Source organism: Aptenodytes patagonicus, chromosome 2 (genome assembly GCF_965638725.1).
Source record: "Aptenodytes patagonicus chromosome 2, bAptPat1.pri.cur, whole genome shotgun sequence".
NCBI classification, from domain to species: Eukaryota; Metazoa; Chordata; class Aves; order Sphenisciformes; family Spheniscidae; genus Aptenodytes; species Aptenodytes patagonicus.
The window spans coordinates 35,448,971-35,474,129 of NC_134950.1; the positions used below are offsets into that span (position 1 = coordinate 35,448,971).

Consider the following 25,159-nt stretch of genomic DNA (forward strand, 5'->3'; position numbering starts at 1 on the left):
AACAGCCACTGCATCTTGGCCAGTGTGGTTCCTCATTCTCTCTAACTTTCCTGTCTGCGCACAGGCTTCGTTGATGATAGCAGCAGCCATGTGCTGAACTCCTGGAACGCCATAAACGATTTGGTGTTGTGCATGAGGTAGGTAATATCCTGCAGTTTCTCTTGCACATATGTTTTCCTCTGCTCAGAGTCCCATTGACATTGCAGGTGAAAGCACAGGTGTAAATGGGAGGAACCATTGGGAGCGTGAGGACAATTTGTTGCTTTGCACGTCACACTCCATTTTTAAAGCACAGTATTAAACAATGACGCTTCTCTTTCTGGAGCTATTATTTTTAAAAGGAAGTCATATTCTATCTTTTAATGTGCTTTTAATAGAACCTAATCTTCAGGAAGCTACACTTGCTAAGGTGAAAATTAGTTTGCTCTCCTTTAACAAAATGTTAATCTAAAAGGGTTAATGTGAGTCTTAAATCCCAAAGTGAAAGCTTTGAAAGCTAATTATACAAAAGCATACAAAAAGAAAACATCAGAGTATTATTACAATATCTCTCTATATATAATATGTGCAAAATTCAATATACAAGCTTCTTGTAACTCATCCATGTTTTTTTTTTAAAAATAATGTAAACCTTAACTTATTTAAACCAGTATAGGTAGTTTGATGTTACTCCTGGGAAACAAAGATTGTCGGTACAAGAACCTCCATAGCTTGGAGGACAAGCTGAACACGGGACTCCTACTTTATATGGTGCTTCTCCAATCCAATTGCCCCTGAAAATAAAAAAGGAAAAAGAATGCTTAGTAATTTCAGAGAGGAATTAAAAAAAAATTCATTAACCATACTTGTTTTGAGTGATTAAAGTTAATGTCTTCAGTGATAACCTATAAATGCCGTGTTACTGAAAACATACATTAGTATATTTCTGTAGGTTACTGACAAACATTGATCTACTGATTCCCAAAAACCAGCAGGAGAATGACCATGTCACCCCAGGCCAGTGGTCCATTCGACATCCTTTAGTCTCTGTGGTGAAGTTCCAGTCTTCCTGCTTTTGCTACAGCCAAGTGATTTTTGACTCTCCAAGCCTGGGACAGAGCATTTTTTACCGGAGGGCTATATTTATGAGAAATTAGCAACATAAGCATTGGTGCAAAGTTTTCCTTGAGCACTTTTTTTGTCTGGCAGTTATCTTAAAAGCTTGTTTTTAGAAGGTGGAAAAACAAACAGAGCGAAACCTTATTCTTAGGTTGCACTACCCTAGGTCCACATTGTCAAGCTCTGAGGCTGAATTCATGGTTAGAGAAAAGGGAAGATGAAAACTATTCGCACCAGTAATGTATTAAAAAGAACTGTATTTGGGCATGTGTAGGGGTCTCATAGGTGTTAATGGGAGGAGGAGGAGGGCTCCCGTCTGGTGAATAGAGCTGTGTAATAGAGCCCGGGGCGGGGGGGGGGGGGGGGGCGGGAAAGGGGTACAAGTCTGGAGAGTGATCATGTGAAAAGAGGTAACTCTGAAAGATCTAGGAACATCTGAAAAACAATCCAGACTTTTAGGTGCTTATATAAACCCCTGGCTTTTAGAGATTCATGTAACACTCGTGATGTAGGCAGAAAGTAAGTTAAAATTAGATTTTTATTTAAATGTTATGTCTCACTGAGCAGAGAACTTCCCTCTAGTTTGCATGTGACGTGGTATAGCAGTGAGTAATGCAATTATTTATGAAACATTTTCTCATCCCCCACCTCCCAGCCAATAACATTGGATCAAAAGCCCTGGTCTGGGTTGTGCCTTGGAAGAAAGTAGGAATCTCTCAAATAATTTGCTCATTCCTACTTCTCTTCCAAATGGGTACAGCAGACCGAGTGCTCAGGAAATAGATTTAGTTTGATAACAGATATGGAAATCCAGATAGAGTTTGCTGAAAGCTGATTTCTGCTTCATTTTCTATGCAACGCATGGCTGATTTGTGTGCGTCTGTCAGATAACCAGGTGCAGGGCCTTTCTAAACTTTGTAATTATCCTCCTTAACTTTTTTTTTTCCAGATTTCAGAAGCATAGATATTTTTCAGCCTTACAGCATGGCACCAGTGAAAATTATTGGAGTTCTAAATCCTAAATCTTTGCCAAAGTCCAATCTTAATAACTCGAGTCGGGGCTGTAATATTCACCCCCTTCTTCAGAGGAGGAGTTTCTGATGTGCTGGTTACTCAGAAGGACACAGCCTTCATTGACTGGCAAAGAGACTTCTGAATGTGTGCCCAAGGACTCTAAGCCCAATGTCCTTAACTTAATTAATTCTTAGGAATATAAACTTAAGCCAGGCAAGACCACTCAATATCCTTTTTGTGACTGTGCAAGAAGTAGATGTGAAAATCCCGATTCCACCACCTATGAATCAAAGGTCTACTCAAAATACCATCCAGAGAAGCTTGTAACACCAGGCTTTGGTTTGCTGTTTGAGGAACAGTGGGATTTGCAGACTGAGAAAATACAAAATTTCATTAATTCATTGCTAACTGATAGACAAACAATGCATCCGTTTTCAATAATGCCTAATGGATAAAACCATTCTTTTCCTATATATGAACATGAAAGATGTATTCTAGGAATTTTGTAATTTTTAATATTTTTTTTCAAATGGAGATACATAAAAAAGAATAGTTGGGTTTCTCTTATAAACTTTGATTTCACCTTGTCCATGTTGTGGAGCTAAAAGTCAGATACAATTTTTGCTGCCTGATTTTTGCTCCCTCACATTCATTTCTTACCACCCTTTTCTAGTAGATATTAAAGACAAAAGGACAGAGAAATCTCCTTGATTTCCAAAGGTGTTTTTTTTCCAAGTCAGTTTTCTTACTAAAACCTATCTTTTTTTAAGTTGCAAAATCTTTAAAAATTCTTTTACTCATGTAACAACTAGAATAATGACATATTCTTGCATATTCTTTACCACAAATGGACCTGTGCCACTGAGAGTTTATGGAAAACATGCTCAATTAATTGTACTTAGATTCCTATACAGAACTATGGCTTTGCCTAATATTATACAGTCAGAGAAACTACCCATTTACACTGTCCATGCTGCTTTTGAAGCACTGGTCCAAACCAGACCTCAAACTGAAGCTCTCCCAGAGCCACACTTTATTGATTCATTCTGCACCCAGCTGTAAGCTTGGGATGATGTCTAGGAAATGGTGGGAGAAAATTCATTTCTTCATTTCAACCTAACACAGATCTCTGCACAGCTACCTGATACAGGGCCACCTCTGGGTGTCTATGACCCATACTTTGAAGGACCCTAATATGGAAGGCAAGACAAGATTTGTAGACACTGAGCTTAGGTAGATGGACTTCGTAGGAAACCTATGCTATGGATGCCCTCATGCAGCATGGTCATAAGCAAAGGTATCTTGTGGGCAACAACATGTGTTCACAGTAAATCAAGGGCCTGATCTACAGTGGGATTGCTTACCTGAGGAAGTCTAGCTCACCATGAGTATATATAACAGAGTGAAGAAATAACGAATTGAAAGTAAAGTGGAGTCAACACAAAGGAGGAAGACAAAAAGAATTGTAATAATAACAATAACAGAAAACAAGTTTTTGGGTTTGTTCCATACACATAGAGTTATTTCCTTTACTTCCTTGCATACCAAAGTCATGCATTTTCTGTATTTTCAGATGTAAAGTTAGAATGAAGGAGCAGCCCGCAGAAAAAGCACTAATAGAGGTCAAGCTGCAGAAAAAGGAGTAAGCAGTCCTATGAGAGGACCAAAACATGCATGAAGTATAAAAATAAACAATATTAAAAGAAAGCAACTCACTTTGGGGCATAGTTGCATACCAAGTAAACAGCTCGTCGCCAAACAGATCCCCAGACGTTCATATTGTGGCATGTGTGGATTGCGCAGCCTATACGATTGGAAGTGGCCCAAACCATCTGAATAAATATTTATTATTGGTGAAGTCCAAATTGAACAGAAATATATATATATATACATTTATTTGAGAGAGAGTTATAAATACATCACAGAAAAGTCCAGCTTTGGACGCTAGATTTTGAATAGAAGAATGTAATTCATATAACCTGTGTGTAATGGGTGCACATGGGTCCATAACATCGCATGGGACACCTGGGGTTGCAATCCTGAGGATAAGGGAAAGCATAATCCTTCACCTCATCATACCATGGCTTTACCAGCTGGAGAATAGATCGATACCTGGGTTTGTTTAAAAGACAGAAAGAAAAACATGTCATTTTAGAGTTAGATATTTTGGAACTTTCTGCTGCTCATCCCTCTGATGCAAGTCACCTAAATACACGTTTCTCCACACATCACTAGGGGCACAGTATTAAGCAATAATACTCTTAAGCCAAACGAATATAGATGGATATCAATTATTGCTAGAATACTGGATGACACTTGCATCAGTCTAAGATCTGGATCTCAAAGGCTGTTCGAAGGCTGACAAAATAACTGTTTCGCAGGGTATCTGCCTACCTTCCAGTTCTTACAGACAGGTTCTGGCCCAAGAATCTCAGTAAGTAGGAAGGCCCATGGTCCCAAATGCATGTAGCAGCCCAAGCCTCTGCAGATTTGGCAAGAGTTTCATCCCAAACCTGACAAAATAAAATATCCTTAGCAGTAGAACAGAAAAAACAAATAGCGATCACAGTGCAAGAACACAAGAAGCAAGTATCTTAAGTCACAAATATACTATCATAACACATCAGATCTGTAACCTAGGCAGAGAGCTCTTGAATTCAGAAAACTGTGGGGCAGCATGTACAGGATCTAGCAGGATTTGCCCTAACGCTGGACAGAATTCCTGCCCACATCATCAGAGGAAGCCAAGTATTCAGATTTCTCCCTTTTTTCTGGAAAAGCCCTTCCCTGAACAGGCATTCTCCTACCATCTTCCTTTCTGTGTTGATGAGATCCATGTGTGGAGAGGAGTGAAACATTGGACGGGACTCAGATGGAAGTTAAAGCAAAGTAGGGGCACACAGGGAAGAATAATTCAGCACAGGTATTACATACCCCACAAAACCCCAACACATTTGAAATAGGATCTCAGGAGTATCTATAGCCAGAGAGTGTGTGTGGCAGCTTTTCATATTTGAGGCCACAAGGTCAAGAAAAGGGATTCCACAAAGGCAAAAACTATGGATAGTTTCCAGGTGTGGTATGAGTTTTATCATTTTATTCTGCATGGGAGCTGACATTGCTCCCTGCTTGGAATAAAAAGATAACAGCTCTGTAAGAAGAGACAATTTGACTTCTTAAGTTCTCCTCTAATGGTAGGAACACGACAAGTGAACTTAAACACTGTCTCCTTTATATGTTTTTCCTGCTCACTTACATGCTTGATTTGTAACTCCACTGTTTTCTCCACAGCAAATAGGCTTGCCTCAGCAATAACGGAGATATCAGCAATAGAACCTACTGCACCACTTGAGCTCCAGAGAAAGAATATCTCACTGTTGTATTACAAGTACACATAAATCCTAGTATATCTTACTGTTTGAGTGATACCCAAGTAGGCTCTAGATCCTGGAATTAGATGTGCATTTTGAATACCCCGAGTGTTTTGGTGCAGGACAGTTTTAGTGAATTGTAGGTAAAAAGGCAGGAACAGAATGTAGTAAAATTGCCTACCCGGCCCATCGCAGCTTTTTAAACGCAAATCCAAACTCATAAATCTTGAGTGGCTACAAAATAAAGAGTATGCTGTCTGAGGTATGAAATAAGAGGCAAAGTCAGAAATAAACTTATCAAAGGATAAGGTGGCCCACATCACAAATATTTTCTGTTCTATGAGCTAATAATGATTTCTAACACTGAATTCATAGTTTTAATTTTGCAAACCTGCAGAGTGAAAAGACTGACCACAGATGATGGACTAGGAGAGTAATTCATGCCCTGACTCTGTCCAGTAGTTTGTGAAATTTCTCTAAGTGAAAAGGACAAAATTTTGTAAATTGTATGAAATTGCTGTATCATTGAACCAAGTTTTTGCTGATATGGAGTGGGTGAGGTACCTCCTAGATTAAAGCTGAAGAAGTGCAACAGAGATCAATATGAACCCTTAAGGCAAATGATCTTCCACTCAAGTGGAACCACCTTAGGGAAAGTAAGATGGATGGTGCTTAAAGCAGAGCACATTTACTTTACACCTGTTAGTAAAAGGTCCCAGAACAAAGTCAAAGCAAATTGCCAGTAAAAGGACACAACAGAGAAGTGTTAGGAAGAAGCATGTTAAGAAGGAATGGTCTTCAAGCCAGGGAATACTTTGACTTCAGCTCTGAAAAATGGAGTTTCTCGGAGGAGATAGAGATAAGTCTATAACTTGGGAAGAGAAGGCTAAGCTGGAGCACTATGGTACGAGAGAGGGGACCCGGGGCTGCTACGGCACCATCCAAAACCCAGGAAATGCTCCAGTGCCCAAGAGGAAGAAAACTGTATACAGACATTTGTTCTGCTTTGTATCTCTGACGTTAAGTCAATTAGCTGCATGTGGCCAGCGTACAAATAACCCTTTATAATCTCTGTGGTACATCAGTGGTCCCAAAAAGAGGGCTTAAAGAGGGGGCAACAGTAGGTACAAGCACAAAAGTGTGCCTGGGAAGTGTGCCTGAGAGGCTGGGGCCACAGTCGGTGTTTGGAGCCTGCCCAGGCCCAGGGGAACAGAGGAGTACATGGATCCAGCGCATGGGTCCAAACACAGCTGCCTGGTGTGCATCCATAAGGGGAAGCTCCGCCAGGACTGTGACACCCCATAAACACCCTCCTTTGCTGGGATTAATCATGCTTCTGGCACGAGCGCTCCCTGCCAGGAGGCTGAACATGAGGTTTGCGTGCTTGCTCCCAAGTGACCTGGCTGCAGTCCCACAATAATCTGAATGTGTACTGTATTTGCACAAATAGCACCGAGCTCCTGATTTCCACCCAGCATATTTTTGCATACTAAATTGCCTTGCAAAATAGTATGTTAGGTGTTTGAAAGAAATGTGAAGACTGGATTAGGTTTTCACTATTAATGCCCTCTCTAAACTAGGCACAGCCCCCTCCTTGGACAGTGAGAGCATTGCCAGTCCACTTTCATTTCTCCTCAGCTTCATTTTCTGGTTCTCAGGAACCATCTGCAGCATTTGATTGGTAAAGTTTCAGGGGGTTGCTTCAAACTCAGTTAAAAAGTTGTGGGTTTGGGAGGTAAGCATTACTGCGATATATAGCGTGCTCTGCTTTCCATTATCTATTCATTCTTGACCATTCTCTGAACATTCGAAATTTTTGGCAAATGTAAAAAAAGAGAGAGAAAGAGAAATAAAATAACCACTGAATAAGAAATAAGGGGGAGGGGAGCATATGCAGCATCTATTAATTTCCTCCATTCCTTCATTAGCAGGCTGGTGAAAAGCCTTTGTACAAAGTCCCCTCCTGCTATGTAAATCATTTGTATTTCATGGAAGAAGATGAAGTGCTTCACCTTCCTTATTTTATTTTATTTTATTTTATTTTATTTTATTTTATTTTATTTTCCTAGAAGAAAAGGTGGTCTCAGTCCCTCTAGGACTAGCTTTAGATCATCTCCATGAGAAAATGCAAATAATACAGGCTGAAGCAGAAAAATTATTATCTCATAATGACCTAAAATCTTCTAAACTGTAAGAGACTGTACCGTTAGTTCACCCCTTTCAAAAGAAGTTTGATCCTGAGTCCACACTTGTATTAATTTGTATCTCAGTTCAGTCCCCTGTTTTGGGCATGTAAGAGAACAGGGCAAAGACATTTAGATTTTTGAACCCATGAGGCTTCATTGTTGTACATAGATAAATAGCATATAAAGAAATAGAAAAATATTCTAAAAAGAGAAACTGAAGTAACTTGAAAGCCAGAGGGACAGTTTCTATATAAGGAGAAATTAAAAAGCTCAAGGTAATTAACAAAGAGTTTAAAAAAACAGTGTGATAAACAAAATTATAAACTGAAATGATGGCAAATCCAGTGTTTCTATTAAACATGTTAGAGAAAGCTGCCTGGCATGAACACAAAATTGCAAAAGGGAAAAAGGAGAAAGATTTGCATACTCAGTGGGTCAAGATCTGAGGAGGTGACTCAGATCTTGACTCTCAAATGCTAATCATGCAAACTCCCAGTGCCAAACTATGCTCATTCTCTCCCTGGGGATAGCAAATCTTCATTTGCTAGGTCGTTAGTGGTTGGGGAAGCAGTCACCTTCCTTCCACCCAGTATAAAGATCCTCCCCCAAACTCTCCAGGTCACTGATTTGGTCCAACATGGAAACTCTCCCCACTCCTCAACTGGGTCTAACTGAGCTGCGATAGAGTTAAAGCATCTCGCCACACTTCCACTGGCAACTTGAAGTGAACAACCTTTGGCCAATTTATTTTTCTTTCCTCAGCCAAAGATTATTTTCCTAGAAAGCTGTCCGACTGTGCTCTCTGCACTGCTCTCTGCAAAACTACACTTCAAAACTACACTTCACTTGAAAATTGTCAAGCGGACTGAATACAGGGAACAGTCCAGTGCTTCTACATGGAGAGTTTCAACACCAGAGACCACTTTATGAGGCTTTATGAGGCAGCTCTGGGGTGTTCTCTGCACTCACACAGCACATGCTGGTTGAGAGTTAGGACTAAAACCTTAGCATTAATAAAGTCAGCAGGAATTTAGACAGTGAGGCCAGAATTTCACCCAAGATGAGATTTTTTGTTTGTTTCACTCTGTAAAAAAACCAGTAAAATAAACTCTTTTATTCCCATGAAGTATAATAAGCAATGGAGTATAAAATGAAATCTCTTTAATGTTGAATGAAATTTCTTGAAGCCCCAAAAGTAAGCTTCCTTCCCCAAGGGAAGCCTTTTAATGCTGTGGGTCACAGTTCCCTCGTACCCTCCGTTTCTATAGCTGTTCCTATAGCTGTCTCTCAGTTGTTCTTAATTTATATGTAGAAGGGATGGAGTTGCCCTTTTGTTCTTTGTTGGAACAGGAGGTCCTGGTTACAACTATCCTCTTAGGTATTAAAATGATGGTGAAGTTGACTAAACATTATGATGAAGAAAAAGAAGAGAAGCAACTACAGTATTACAAAGATCTGTCCGCAACATTTGTTGAAAAATTATTGACTGTTCCCTTCCTACATTGATAGCTATGCTTTAATTTGAGGAATGATGTACTTAACCATTTTTAACTATAATTTGAACTTAGAAACACAGCTCTTCTGCTCATTCTCATTACAGTAAAAATTGTACTCCTAATATCAATCGTTTAAATGGAGTAGCTTTCTCTTGACACCCTGCTCAACACACGTCTTAGGGGGCAAACCCTGTTGCAGAACAGGAGGTAAAGCTGAAAGCAACAAGGTACTTCAGACAGCAACCCCACTACTTTATCTGTAAGTAGAAAACATTGAACAAGTTTACCAAAACAAATTAAATGGAGCGCCTAAGCCGTATCACTTGTTCTTACCGCAAACTTTCTAAAGGACTGCTGTATTACTGCAAACATACTGCTACTCTGGATACATTTACCCTGTGGTAATTTTACCTGAAAAGTAGAAAGTTTCATATTCCTAGTTCTAAAGGCACTACTGCAACATCTATTAGCACAGCCTGAACATGCAGACTTTGCTGAGAACATCTGTGAATGATGGATATATGAAGTCATGGTTAAATTACACTGACTAAAACAGAGCAGGGATTCAAAGCAGTGTTCTCAGGGTCTGGAGCCCACCATTGCTGCTAATGAAACATCAGGCCTCAGGATTTTGATAGTATCAAGGAACCGTGTCATTTGGGATCTGTACCTTTATTAAAGCAGGGGGCATATATTCACTATAGGCCTTCAGTATGTCTAGGTGAAATAGTTAATGTCAGACCCTCCTTAAGGACCTTCTGTTTTCACAGAGCACCTCTCCGTTTCACTGCATAACAGGTTGGAGTCCTTTTAGTCTGGCTTCATAATACTTGTACTGTGTAACTACATAAAGGTTAGGAAACTGAATCTTTTTCTTGTGTAAGGTCCGATTCAGGACCTCTGGATATCAGTGAAGCTCACGACATGACTGTGTTTTTGCCTTAAATTAACCTGTCTCAATAGGATGGTCCAAACACAGGCACCACAACGTTTCTGCCTGGACCCACTATTAAAACACTGGGTTTCAAGCTGACTTTGTGAGATGCCAGTTTGCAGTCCACAGGGCTCTAGGAAGCAGTCCGTGTCTCTCAGAGCTCAGCTTGGCCATCCAAAGGATGCCAACACCTGGAGAAAATGCTACGTCAGGTAATTTTCTGAGATTTTTCCATAGCTGGAAGAGCTAGAAACATAATACATAAGTACATTTAATGAATATTAATTTCATAATTTGCTGAAATAGGAGGAAAAGCTCAGTCATAGAAGTGGCCATGTATGTCTATTACTTTAGCTCCTTGATCACATGCCTTAAGGATTCTCATTGCTTTAGAGAGAACTTTTTAAACATTTAGCAAAAAGAGAGGAGAGAGATAAGGTTTCCATACTCTGTCAAGGCTTTCTCTCATATTTTGAGTGATGGAAATGAGTTCTGGGATGTTATAGATCATCCAAAGTATCACTAGCTAAGTCAAGACAGGAAAGGACGAATGTCTTGGAACCTCACATAGACCCTTGATGGATGCTTTTTTTAAAAACAGACAATCCCTACCTCTGCAAGTGTAAAAATGTTATATTCCTAAATTGCTTTTATGTATACCAGAATATGCTAATGACTTGTTTCCCATTTCTGCAAGATGATATCTCCTCACTATTTGAAAAAAAGCAGAATTTCAACATTTCATAATTTTAAAATGGAAAAAAAATCTGACTGCTTTATAAATATCAAAATGGGCATCCATTTCTATTACATCTCTTCAACACACTGTCAAAGAAAAAAAGAAAGACAATTCATAATTTTCACTTTCCATGTTGCCGATACCTATCCCCAGATTTATGATCTGATTGGTAAATTCTGCAAAACATGCTGTGATTTTTTTTTTCTCCCCACAGAAAGCAATTATTGGCTTCTTCCAAAGCCATCAGTAAGATCTGTCAGCACTCTACTGTGTTTACTTTCCTTAAGAGTGATGTTACATTGTTTTTTTCTCATGACTCACTACTTCAAAAGCAAAAATAAAGTACATGCAGATAAAATGTTTATTTCAGCTTTCTTACAGGTAGACAAAAAGGACTGATTCAAGCAGTAGAATACCTCCCAAGTAAAACAGATACTTAAACCAGTAATATCTTTGAAAACTAACGTTTTAGTTGCCCCCACTAGAGATGCCATACCTGAGAAAGAATGACTGATACAGTCACCTGGAATTGCACCCCTTTGTAAGTTGTTCTTAAAGTTCACAACTTGGAAGAAGAGGAAGATAAGATCCATTATTCCTGGCAAATATGGAGAGTGAGAAAAAAATATCAGCCTACCCTTGGGTAGTCTGGTTCTTCATTACGCAGTGTGTGGAGAAAGGAGAAGTATTATTCAGATGGGGATGACCACTTAGCCAAGAATGACTTTCCGTGAGAAGGCTGAAACATTTTTATTTTTTTCCCTGATTTCCTGATTTTCAGAGACAAAAATTAATCTGTTTTCAGATTAATCAGATACCTTCCCTGAAGTTCAGAATGCAGATTTCCAGTGAGAAAAGAAAATATCTGACTTATTGTTATATCTTTATGCATGCCTTGTTGTATGAGAGAGAGAGATCATTACCGAAGCAAATGGCAACGAACTCTCGTCCTCTCTGCAAGTATTCTGAAATGGTTATTAATGGCAACAGGTAGGAAGAATTTGTGATCTAAATACAAAGGGAGCAAAATACACAGTGATACACTGTATTAATGCTTTTCTTATTCTCTGTGGATATCTGTGTGTAAACTGGATGTTTTTAGAAGCATTTAACTTTACAGCCCTCAATGTCAGAAAGAAAATACGAAAAAAAATGTGAGAAGTAGGAGTGCTCCTTCCCTGAGATTGCCAGCAGACAGATCGCTAGATAGAAGATATGGGCTAACTGGAGAATCCATAAAGATATGTTTTTAACCTGGTAGCCTAGGGGGTCTGCTAATGATAATTTTAAAGCATTCAAGCAATACAGAACCGTGCTTGCATTTTTCTTTTGACATCATAATCCTTAATCTTTCCTGGGTCACTTTTATTGCCGGTAGCAAGGAGGCTCCCCTCACTTGCACAAGAGAACCTCACCAGAGCATTGCTCTGAATGTTAAATACCAGCAGCAGCCCTCAGTACTTTACTGTTTGGTTTTGTTTCTTTTTTTTTTAATATGACATATCAGCTAGGATAACATTCTGCATGTTTCTCAGTGGTAAAACAAGTACTTTATGCAAAACATACACATCCCGGTCACTCACTACCCTCCTACGAATTCCCTGTGTGTCCATCGGGCAAGGGCTGCTGCCCATAATGCCATGACAGCTGCGGTGCGACTAGCCCCTCAGCTGGTTGCCACCGACTGTACAGCGGGAGTGACAAGCACCAGGTACAGGTTTGAGCACAAATCCAGAGTGAAAAGGTGAAGTATTCTGTTTTAATCACTCTCCTCTTCAACAGCTTCTTTACACGACTGCAGTTACGTGATAAGATTGCAAATGAAATGTTGGGATATGCAATTTGAATACAGTTGCAGGGCGACACTGTCACACTTTGCAGTAATAGAAAGTGGCAATTTGTTTGCCAGTTTTGGCGTCTTATTTGTCATTAATATATGTTTACTGTGGGCTCACATTAGCGTCTTCAGATTGTTATTTGGCACAAACAAATCCACAGTGGCTCCTACACACCTCAGAAAGGTGGCCAGTAGGACCTTCTTTTAGCAGCGATCAGTCAAAAAATTAACCTTTCTACCTCAGACTTCTGATTTTATTCTCCATTAGCCCTGTGCTTCTGCTTGTTTGCCCAGCTGAAGATCAGAAGCTCTTACTTCCAGAATGGCAGCAAGTGGGAAAGAAGAAAACCTCAATTCAAGCGATTTCTTCCTGTGAGAAAAACGTTGGGAAGCTGAGGGATGAAATCCGACATCTCCAGCCCGTCTGTGCAGCTGCACTCCACAGCTGCTAGTGCAAGTCCCAGAGCAGATTAGCAGATGTAGGCTGCTACCCTCCAACATGCAGGTCTTGTCCTCATGGGTCATTCAGCCGTGCAGCCTTGTACCGGCCGTACTGTTTGCACGTGCGGTGGCCATTTCTCAGAAATCCCACAGCAGCGTGCAGGGCACACAGGAGTCCCTTGCCTAACTTCTCCCCTTCTCTTTTGTATAGTTGAACCTGTAGCATTTTAGGTTCAGAGACTTTCTGTAGGACCCCCCACCACGTCCACTACCCCAAATCTGGCACAAAGCTTAATAAAACAACCCACCGGCCCTTCTGCCTGCATGCTTTTTCAGCAGAGTGACTGAAAGAGCCTCATCTCTTTGCGTTCATATTTTCAATACATACTGTGTGATGAAAACATATGAGCTCATTGGAATTTATAGACAGATTTGGCAAACTATATATTTATTTGGGCTCTGAGATCATCTGGACTCTAGGCTGTCTCTCTCTCTCTAAGAATATGAATACCTTTTGCTCTCGACTGCCACCTGTTAGAAATTTTACTGTGCATACTGTAATTGGTGCCTACCACATGTGCAAGTCCTTTCCCAAATGCATTAGGTACTAATTAGAAAGTTTACACAGAAAATTGCCCAAGTCTACCCTCTAGAGAAAAAAATCTGGATGGGAATTGCAGTTCTGTACTTCATTCTTTTGCAAGTAAATAGAGGGTTAATACATCAAACTGCATGTCCAATACTCCACTGCAACTGAAAGTAAAATTGTTTAATGTTTTATAGTCAATTTACTCGCATATAACCAAACCTCCAAACGTCTGATTCACACTTCTGAAGGGCTCAGTATTAGAAGGTCTGTCTGTGATCAGGGCATCACCAGACAGATGTCCAAGAAACCTCATTGCCAGAAATTCTTTTCTTATGAAAATTCAAGTCTATATTTTATACAGAAGTTTATATTTCTGGGTGTCTATTTGGTCCAAATTCAAAGTGCTATCATTTGAAGCTTGACCACCGCTAATAGTCAATTTGTTTCTTCTAAAGGTTGTCCGCATTTCTTTTCATGTTTGGCACCAGGCTTTTAAACAATAAGAAACAAAGAAAATTGGTAGGCTGTCAGATTTAATAACAGTAAGCTTCCCTGATATGCTATTATTTGTTTAGCTTTTGGAAAAGTTAAATATCAGAGCTACATATCTTAAAATATTCAGTGCTTTCCTAACCTACTGCAAGGCATATTTTAGTTGGCAGGAGCTTATCTCAGAAGTGGTAACAAAAAGGACCAAACTTTGTCTAGCTCCATGTCACTCTGACAATTGGTCATAAGTCTGAAGAGGAAAGTGTCTGACCTCTATCATTTTAAATATGATCAGAGCAAATAGCCTTTTCTCAAAACCACAAAATGTGAATGAAAAATGTATTTCTTTCGTGGTGTTTTGTTTCTCTTCTATTTGAAAAAAATCCATACTTTTTACTCTTTTTGTTACTAACCACTGAAGTTTTTCATTAAAACAAAAAATGTTCTTAATTTCTTTAAAAGTTTTCATAGAAAATACTTATTATTTTCTAAGTAGCTCTAACTGAAAGATATGGCAGCATGACACAAAAGAAAGCACATAGCAGCTTCTTCTTTCTGCAGGATAAAGAATAAGAACAATAGTTCTTTATTCTCAGAAGAAGAAAGCTCATTTTAAGATTCTTTCTCTTGAAACAGATTAACAGATATCACTGTACAGATAGAGATGCAAAACCAGTTCATTCTCAGTTGAGTTAAAATAGACCTCAAACCCCACCCCAGGGCACCTGCAGATGCATTCATACATGGAGGTGCCTGTGCTGAAGACAGTATTCTGTGTACAAAAAGCAAACAAGTGGTTATCCTGGGGTTTCCATCTTTTGCCGTCTTTAGGGTACACGTTTCCACAGACGTCGATAGACTATTCTCCTTTTCAGATTTTCTTTTCAGGTACGGAAAGAGGATAAAAATGTTGAGAGGTTTAAGGTTACTATCATCTCCATTCATGTATGAAACGAAGCACTGTGTACTTTGGATCAAGATTCTTGTGAAAAATGCCCTGTCTCTGTTTTTAGCCAAGAAGTTCAAGAGGTGCTACATTTAATAATAAAGGAATGTCTAATTCTGAGGGCTCTGGGCAGGCTGCTTTTCTATCGGAGACTTTACTAGGTTGTTTTTTGTTTGCTTAAACTCCTAGAAGGCTTTCTGCTAATACTAAATTTAAATAATGTAAATATTCTCTTCTAAAACACCATCAAGATGGATGTTTTAAAATTCTTATGCATAAAACATTGGAAAGGAGCTCTAATACCAAAGCAAGTTTAACACAGTCATTCTTTATCACGGTATTTATCAACAATAGCATTTTTGGGGAAGTTCTTCAGATTTTTCAAGAAGCACTTTCCAGGAAATGTCCCTTCTGTTCAACTCTTAAACAAGTCTTCTGTCATTCACTCTGAACGTAACTGATGACTTTTGTACTTCTTATAGCTAGCATCCACTTTGATTTGACCCTAGATGAACACCAGTTTAGTTACTGAGACTGAACAGGGGTTCCTAGCCTTTTTGTAGATGAAACTCCGCTAGAAAAATGGGCAGCATTCAATGAGTAGTACAGTGCTGCATTATGACAATGGTGCAGTAGGAAATAGATAAGCGGATAAACTCACCTGTGAGGCAAAAGAGAGCTAGGTAACTCTATTGTGCCAAAATTAGCAGAAAGTAAGCTCCATCTACTCTTGCTCTCTTTCAGCTTACTGTCAGTTGCCATGTTTTGCCTCCGCTGCAGAAAAAGGCTGAGTGTGCTGTATAATGACTGCTTCCTTTCAAAGTTGTTGTCCTGGTTTTGGCTGGGATAGAGTTAATTTTCTTCCTAGTAGCTGGCACAGTGCTGTGTTTTGGATTTAGGATGAGAACAATGTTGATAACACACCGATGTTTTAGTTGTTGCTAAGCAGTGCTTACACTAGTCAAGGACTTTTCAGCTTCCCGTGCTCTACTGACTGACAAGGCTGGAGGTGCACAAGAAGCTGGGAGGGGGCACAGCCAGGACAGCTGACCCAAACTGGCCAAAGGGATATTCCATACCATGTAACGTCATGCTCAGTACATAAACTGGGGAAAGCTGGCCGGGGGGGCCGCTGCTCGGGGACTGGCTGGGCATTGGTCGGCAGGTGGTGAGCAATTGTAGTGTGCATCACTTGCTTTGTATATTATTATTATTATTATTATTACTATTAGTAGTAGTATTTTATTTCAATTATTAAACTGTTTTTATCTCAACCCACGAGTTTTCTCACTTTTATTCTTCCGATTCTCTCCCCCATCCCATTGGGGCAGGGGGGAGTGAGCAAGCGGCTGTGTGGTGCTCAGTTGCCGACTGAGGTTAAACCACGACAGTTGTCATATAGACAGACACCCCTAAATGTAACCATGTAAACCACATCAGTTCTTTCTGTTTTCTTCTAATTTTCTGAGAGGAATGGTATTCCAGAATTCATTAGCCCATGATCTTCAGCCACTCCTGGTGCTGGGTTATGGCACCAGGCAGAAGGGACGTACTCAGTTGCCTAAACAGAAACACAAGTGGTAGGAGAGAGAAACTGGAACCAGTGAACACATTTCACCACTACAACCATTCTCATTTGTTCTCACCTCACTTGTGAATTCCCAGAGTAGAGCAAGCTAAAAGCCATGGCAAACTGGGATAGGCGGACCACAGTGGGGAAGCTCCAAGCTCCTTGATATCTCTCCTCCCAGAAGACTGGAGTGGACTATACTTAGATTTACTTTGTGCTCTGGCATGATGAAAAGCAGACTAAGATCTTTGTACCCTGACTCATCATCTGGTTACTTATTTCAACCTTCACCATGTATATAGGATTTAAGAGAATAGGGCTATTCAATGGAAAAAGTAGGCTGCCAGTAACTTCTAGAGTAAATTCTCCATTGCGTTATGGCACTTGTGTCTTTAAAAACACATAGTTAAAACGATGGGCCTAATCTGCTTTGACATTTAAGGGTGCTGTTCACTGATTTAACAAAGGAGCTGTAAATGGAGTGCAACTGTAATTTGCTCCAATATGCAGAAGTATTGTAAGACATGCACATGGAAATTAAGGAAACATTATATGCATGCATTCATCTTAATTAATGCCAAGAAAACTGTCAGTAAATACGTAAAAGGTAATGTTTGAAATTAAAAAGGAGAGAAATTCTACTGGGCAGTTAAAAAGTGCATATAAAGATTAATTATCTGAGTTTTAGAGGGAAATATTTAGGTTAGACATTTGGAAATAATTTCTATTCCTAAGGTAAAACATTTGCCAAGAGATGTGACTGAGACAGCATCACTATATGTGTTCAGGAGTAGACAAGATGAAAACCATATGTATTTAATGCAGAAGGAAGTCCTGCAACAGGGCAGGGATAAACTATATGAATTAAGAGATCCTATCCAACTCATTAGACATAAATCTTGAAGGAACTAGCCCTGCAATCCTTACTCACAGACATGGATGATTTCAGTGGGACCATGTAGATGAGCCAGGGCAAACAACTCAAGAACAAAATGTCCTCTAAGATTTAGAATGGTTTGTAAGAAACCACACTGACAACGGCAAAAAATAGGTAAACAAGTTGAGAAGCTTATTTATCAGAAATACTTTTGAATTGGAGAGAAAACCAAATTAACTCACTTTTTCCATGTCCATATGAAAGGCTTTAGGTATTAAATAGGACTTTGGAAAACTTGAAGTAGTCGTGGTTTTTTTTCATTTTGCCTTACCCATCACCTATTGCATATTCACAGAGCATTTTTAAGATCACCTGGACAGCAAGAAAATTTTATCGTGACTTTCAAATTTAGGAGTGAAATAATAATGCAGTTATTTGCATTTGTGACAACTAAGTGGGCTATTTTCTTGCTTCTCTGACCTGACTTTGTAAGTTGTCTTCAGATCTTCATGGACAGGAATCAAAGTCTCCAAATTCATCACCTCAGCAAAGAGAGTCACTCCTGGGCCATACAGAGTGCACAGATTTCCCCCATGACTCACATGAACTCCCTCACATGACTACAGAAATTTATTTTGGAACACAATTACTTTTATTTTAGAACAATAGTTCATTTCCTTTGTCCATTTTATCACAGTCTTTCACGTGGATTTACTAGAAGATTATCAGGCTCAGATTCTCCATTCCCTTCCAGATCCTCTGCCACCAGCTCATGAGAAACTATCTTTATGCTATGTTGCCATGAAATAACTCCTGGGTATCCAAACTAACTCATTTCAGGCTAGTCTGGGAATCTTTTACTATTTTGAGTCCTACAAAGTGACATGTTCGTGGAGGGGCAGATTTTCCCAAATATAAAAGTACATTCATGAGATCACTGAACAAAAAGGAATTGAAAATATATCAGAAGATCTTCTATACATAAGCAGGCTCAAGTTTATCTAAAGCATTTTTCTGCTCTTAAAAAAAAGTCTTCAGACAGCATTCCACAAATATTCAGCTTCATGTTTTTGAGTGTGCAATCCTGCTCCATCTATCATACTTCAGACATGCTACTGCCAGTCTGCTGAAGACTATGTTGATCAGTACTGGGCTCAGGACTCATCCTTGCAGAACCACACTCTGCAAGCCAGCAGTGAACTACTCTCACACCTTGTCTTTCGGTATGGCTCTTTAACAGGTTATTCAGATCACCTTAGAGTACTCTTAACTAGAACAGATTTTCCCACTTTGCCTATGGGAATGCCATGGAGGACAGTGTTCAATGCCCATTAAGGCTCAGCTATATCAGATTTACTGCTTCTGCTTGGTGCATGTGAAACTGTAAAGAGCATGCCTGTATATAAGCACCAGGTTTTGCATGCACGCGGTGATGTGGGTTACAACAAAGACCATATGGACTTTTAAAAGACTGGCCTCAGGTAGGGATGATTGTAGAGAAGGTAAAAATAACATTTGATTCTCATAGGAACAGATATTTCATTAATGAATGTTTTGGGAGCCTAAAGATAGTACCAATGCATACTAAATGACGTGTTTTATGAGACTCAGATTTCAGCTGACAACTTATTGCAAATCTTTACTGGCTTACCAAGTAGCTGAGATGTTCCAGAAAGTCAACACAGGCTACTGTAGTACAGAATTAGCATTCAGAGAAAGGGATTTGCTTGTTCACTGAATTCCCCTGTATTTGCAGATTTACATACCTTTCACACTAGAGAGCTGCAGGCAATTCTACACCTCACTTCTTCCGAATTATGAATTTTATGGAACCTTTCTGCTTTCTCCAGAAAAAGTATGCAAAGCCAAGTGGATGATTTTCACCCTTTGCCAGGTCAAAAGGATGGTGTCATCTTTCTTTCTGCGGGTATGGCATCAGCTTTTAGAGCACAAGCAAAGACTGGAGAATGACAGTCGTAGGATGAAAAAGAATGAAGGATATCATAAGAAGACCCACATTAAAAGAGAGGTCATTACTTCTACATTATAGGCCTGAAAGCTCTTGTTTCTTTTCTCTTTCACTTTCCTTCACATATGCACCGACACTAGATTTGTACTTGCAGAAAAACTTTGAAGTGAAGGCATCAGCAATACCAGAACTAGAACCAAAAGGAGGACTACTTTAAAGTCTTACTCATAGGGTGCTAATATCCCAAAAGAAAGATTTCCCAAAGTCTCATTGGCATAAGACACGCCTGTTTCTTTTGCTAGGTATTGATAATAGAACAATGCCTCCTATCTTGCTTTTGACTCCCCAGCTGTCCACCACCTGTCCACTTACATTGGGGACTGCATACAACAGCAGGCTACAGCAGCACTCAGACCCACCTCTCCCAAAGAGAATTAAAACACTCCCCCAGCTCTGTTACTGCAGTGTTCATCTGGACCTCCCCTGCCTAACGTGTGTGCATTCAAAGCCATTCTTCAAGACCTCTCATCTAAAGTCCTACAGCACACAAACTTTCAAGACAGTAGGGGCAGACAATAATGCCCAAGGAGTTCAAAGTGTCTATAAATACATTGAACATGTAAGAAGCAGACTGCATCGGGGAAGGAGCAGTATCAAGGGGAAAAGCACAAAAAAAAGGTTGGGTGTGGAGAACCGGAATCACGAGAAACAAGCCGTACTGCTAAATACTAAGCTCTTATCAGTGGAAGAGAAAAATCAAATAGAACTGTACAGAAGTAAGAATGTGATATAGCCATTCATGAGAAGAACAGTGTTCCTAACAGAATTAGGAAAATAGAACAAAACACAATTTAATATGACTGTGGACAGAGAAAAGATGAGAAAACATCTTTTTCTTGTGCTTCCAAACTGCTTAGTCCTTCTCTACCTCAACACATTTACAAGAGGTTTCCACAGTCTACTGCATCTGTAAGTAATTACAGCTCTCTGACATGTGACATCCTTTTTAGTCATTGTTAGGGGAAATGGGAAAGGCCACTTTCATCACTACCACTGTACTTTTCCATAGTGTTCAGGACAGGAACGCACAGTATGTAACATTCTTTCAGCACAGCGTATGTTGTCTGCTGGTAATGACAATGTGTTTGCTATCTTATTTATGAAAATGAGTATTGAGTGACACATCTTTTGTATGTAACAGCAGCAATCTTATGTCCCCATAAGACACAACAGACGCTGTGCCATACACTGAAATTATACAGAGACCAAAGAATGGACTAAGCAAGTTAAAATGGGCATTACTGATACAGGGCTCCCCAGTCTTGGTATGGCTTACACCACCATGTCATCTTCAAGATCTTCCTACCAAAGCCTTTCTGTAGCCACAGAGATAAAAAGTTGATGATAATAAATTTGTTGAAGTTGATAAATAAACGATGCCGTGGCTACAAGCCAGAGAGCAGAGCAAGCTATGTGTGATGCTGCTCACTGGGCTTGTTTTGCTCTGTAAAGTTACATGGGACACACGCAGACTGACTAAATTCTGAAAGAGAACTGGGGGCAAAAGGGTTGGCCGCCACTTGGGGATCCAAGTTCCAGTTGCACTCTGGATCATTACCTACGTAGCCTGAGGTGCTGCTCTGAATTCTGCAGCATGAAGTCACAAAGTAGTTTCAGACTGGGAAACCAAACGTAAAAGAAAGCCTTAGACCTTGCCCTTGGGACTAGTGATGGGGCTGATGCTGACGGGGACACAGGTTCATCCTATGGCTGGTTGGTACTCGTAAAAGCAATAGTAAGAAGGGCAAGGAAAAGAATAGCATGTAAGCTGTAAAGAGCATGATCTTGATTTTTTGTATCAAACCTTGCACAGTACCATTGCAGAGCAAAGCTGCAGCAGAACACCCAACCAATATAGGTAAAATCCTGGCAGTTTATGCATATGAGTGCATTAAAATAGATTTAATCAAGGAAGATTGCTTGATTCTTCAAAAAAGAAAATTCAAAAGACTTTTTTTTTTTACTGAACAGGCTAAGAACACTGCGCTTACAAAACTCTTGGGAATATGGCAGGGTGCTGGCTTCACTTAAGCAAACTGCAGGAGTACATTTCTAAAACACACAAGCCAAGGAAGGGCATGGTAGGCTGCCATTCCCTCAGACATTACAACAAAGTTTATTTATGCAGAATCAAAGGAAACGTCAGTGGAGAGCACAGCAATGAAAATGATGACTGAGCTTGACTTCTGACCTCTCTGTTTTTTCTGTCTCTGACCTTTCCACTTAACCAAACTTCAAACTCAGCCTATGGTATGGCAACAGGCCTTCATCCTGCAACATTTTGAGTGCACTCAGCATTTTGAGGTGCTGCTGGGATGTGCTATGTGGATTATATGATCAAATCCAGATTTAGGTAACATCTGTGATAGAAAGATGTCCAAATTGTTAGTCATTAGCTGCTAAAAAGGAGGAGTTGTTATTACTATTATCCCCTTTTTATGTCAAGCTGATGGTGTCCTGTTTCTCAAACCTGTTAACCGTCTGTTGTCATATGAGAAACTCTGTGACTTTAAGCAGATGTTATTATGGTGCTGACACAACTTGTCTGTGCTTACAAAACAGTGTGAATACCTTACTTAGATGGTAAAAAAATTTTTGCTCGGCCAACCTATGTTTAACGTTAGAGGTCCACAGTATGCATGCATTCACAGTTGGAACACAAAATAGCAAACACGGTGCTTTAGCTAGTAGTGCCAAGTATGAAATCACATAGTGAATGAATAACTTCTATCATACCTGCAGGAACAGATAATTCACATAATGAGTATTAGCCAATAAGGGGAAAAGGTGCCTGCCAGAATCATAACATTTTGAGTTATCCTACATACTGGAGAGACATTTAAAAGCAGCATTGTATTTGATGGAAAAATAAAAGTATTAGGTGCACACAAACAATATGCAGCAAGTAAAACACATGAGCATGAGACAAACAGTGCATCAGATGAATTACTTTGCAAACACAGTTTTACCATATTGTCTCCAAAAGTACTACGTGTGAAAGAAATTAGAAATGGTCATTGGCTATCTTTTGCATACATCAGGGCAATGACTTTCAGCATACTCCACAAAAGCAATGGGGCTACTAACGATTAGGACTTTAAACACATGAAATCAGATGTTGTTATCACGTACTATTCTTCAGGCCAACAAGCAGTTAACTCACAACTTCATTTACTTGCGACCCAGAAGCTTCACTGGGACTACTCGGAAAAGAAAATTCAACAGGGCAAGCAGGAGGTTGAGAGTTCAGTATTTAGCTTTTGCTTGCTTAAGTTAATGCAACTTAAAAAATGTAAGGAAAGAACATTTTAGTAAGCAAAAATAGTTAAAAATAATTTGTCTACTTAACTAAACCCTCATAATTTGTTTAAGAAAATGAAATCACTGACTTCCAGTTTGTTTTACTCTGAAAAAAACAAAGTTTACTTACCATATATTCCATGTTGGAAGCAGGTGGGAAGACTTTGCCTCTGACTTGATTATGATAATCAAGAATGGCAATCATGTCATTCTGCGAAATGTAGCGCTTCCGCCTGGCTTTGGGAATTTTTGCAGAGTCCAGATGAGCTGCCAAAGCCGTCTCAATGTCAGTGAAATTATTGTTTGACAGGAGTAGGTCAGTGGAGTTGGGTAACACTAATGCACTTGTTTCACAGAGAATGGAAAATAAGAAAGCACAACTGATTGCAGCGATTACTGTCATTTTTGGGGCCAAAGGAGAAAGATAGGCCACAGAGGTACTCTGCTTTAAGTCAGGGCAGTAGAAAACAGATCTGTAGGAGAGAAGATGTCAAAGATGTGATTCTGTACATCAGAGTAGCAAGACAAAGTGAATTGGCAGGCTGTGATCAGAAAAATTATTCTGTCAGCTCAATCATAAAAACAATCCAGTCAGAACACGTTACTGAGCAATTTTCAATACCCATATTCTCATTAAGAGATAATACGTTCTTACTACAAACACACCAAATGAAGTATCATTATACCATGAATTACATGATCAGAGCTAGCAGTATTCCTGAAACAGTGACAATGCTATCACACCAGATCAGTCCATACACCGCACTATAAATCTTAAATGGGAAGACTGCAAGAAACCTCACAGAATGTTTTCCACTGAAAATGAAAAATACATCCTAGGCTATGCCTATCCTATATGCATGGATTGTTTTGACACAGTGTGGCACAGATAAACTAGTAGGCAAAAGACAACATATAAAGCATGAAAGCAGGACATCTTAGAAATAGCATTCAAATCTTAACTTCAGCAAAATGTGATGAGTATTGACAAAACTGCATGCAAAGCAAACTTACTGAGCTGAATGGCTTACCTCTGGATAATACCAAAAAAGAATACAGCCTATTGTTCCCCCAGTATATATAGCACTCTCCTATGTGATGACAAGAACCTTTGTGAAGGAGTGTCTCTTATTACAAACCCCCAAAGAACAAAACTCTGCTGGTTTTGAAGCTTCTGGCCACAGGAGCTGCTAACAGCTTTTATATGTTACAGTCTGTAGGAGCCAGAACAGGCAGTTTCTCTGAAGGTCTCTGCTGAGCCAAAACGAGAGGGGAGGAGTTCTGCAAAGCACACCGACAGCCATTGGGTGGCATCCCCGGAGTGTAGGTGGTTTGGATATTCAGTCACACCCCCAGTTTCTATAGTACAAAGAGGCAACGTGCAAGGCTCTCTTTTTTCGGTACTTCCTACCTTTTTTCCTCCGTGTTTGTCTTCCTCCTCATTTCACGAGCATCATGCTGGCTTGGCAAACGTTATTTCACGCAGCTCCCCCAGCACCCAAGGAGCAGCATGAAGCGCAGAGAGTTTGCAAACCGCCGTTGCCCCAGTCACAGGAAACGGAACCTATGCAACGCCGTCCGTCCCGTCCCGTCCCGTCCCGTCCCGTCCCACGCCGTGCCGTCCCGCGGGGCAGCCTGCCCCGGCGAGGCGGGGGGGGGGGATGGCCCCCTGGCAGCGGGAGGGCAGGCGAGAGGCAGCGCGGGCGAGCAAGCCTCCGCCCTGTTCATCGCCGAGCACAGCGGGTGCCCGGGGTGCTGCTCTTCCCTCCTCGCCGGTCTGCAGCCCGCTTCGCTCGCCCTTCGTCCTCCTCCCTCGCCTGCTCACCCTCAGAGGCGCAGGCACGCGGGACAAAACTCAAGGCAGGCTGTGGCTAGCCAGTATCGGTTACCTGAACGTCTGCCCGTGAGAAACTACGGGAGCAGCGGGACCAAAAGCTCCCGCCAGTGCCTGGGGGACATCTGTTTCACATTAACTAGCATATAGCTGGAATTATTTAAGCACAGAATGGTCCAGCCACTCACACGGCAGAACTAAGGGCGTAAGACTGGGGCCGTGACGAAAGCTTGCAGAGAAAAGCAGCAGCAGCCAGCAGCAATTGTGTACTGGGGACAGGGGATGGGAGCAACACAATGTCAGGCTGATCCCCCAGCAGGGCTAGGAGACCTGGGGCAACCCGTAAATGAGACCCTTAAAAATGTAATTACAATATTTTGCGACATCATAAAGGAGCTAGGAGAGAGAA

The 25,159-nt window shown here is 40.3% G+C and overlaps 1 protein-coding gene across 2 annotated transcripts; it reads right to left on the reverse strand.

Annotated features, from left to right (window-relative positions):
- Positions 1-623: 623 nt before the first annotated feature.
- On the reverse strand, positions 624-24,453 carry PI15 (peptidase inhibitor 15). Of its 2 annotated transcripts, none has more exons than XM_076332184.1 (6): positions 24,328-24,453; positions 23,047-23,389; positions 4,507-4,625; positions 4,092-4,224; positions 3,829-3,944; positions 624-773 (listed from the first exon to the last, which is right to left on the reverse strand). In XM_076332184.1, the coding sequence occupies exons 1-6, from the start codon at positions 24,357-24,359 to the stop codon at positions 638-640; spliced, it is 879 nt and encodes a 292-aa protein (XP_076188299.1). In that variant the 5' UTR covers positions 24,360-24,453; the 3' UTR covers positions 624-637. The 2 variants fall into 2 exon arrangements, with proteins under 2 accessions (XP_076188299.1, XP_076188300.1); XM_076332185.1 differs by lacking the exon at positions 24,328-24,453 and adding an exon at positions 23,948-24,049.
- Positions 24,454-25,159: the final 706 nt, after the last annotated feature.

Coding starts and splice junctions, on each gene's coding strand:
- PI15 (XM_076332184.1), bottom strand. CDS start 24,359: ATGAGGAGGAAGACAAACACGGAGGAAAAAAG. Junction 4,225..4,506: donor CTGTCTGTAAGAACTGGAAG/GTAGGCAGATAC, acceptor AAACAAACCCAG/GTATCGATCTATTCTCCAGC. Junction 3,945..4,091: donor TGTGCACCCATTACACACAG/GTTATATGAATT, acceptor ATATTTATTCAG/ATGGTTTGGGCCACTTCCAA.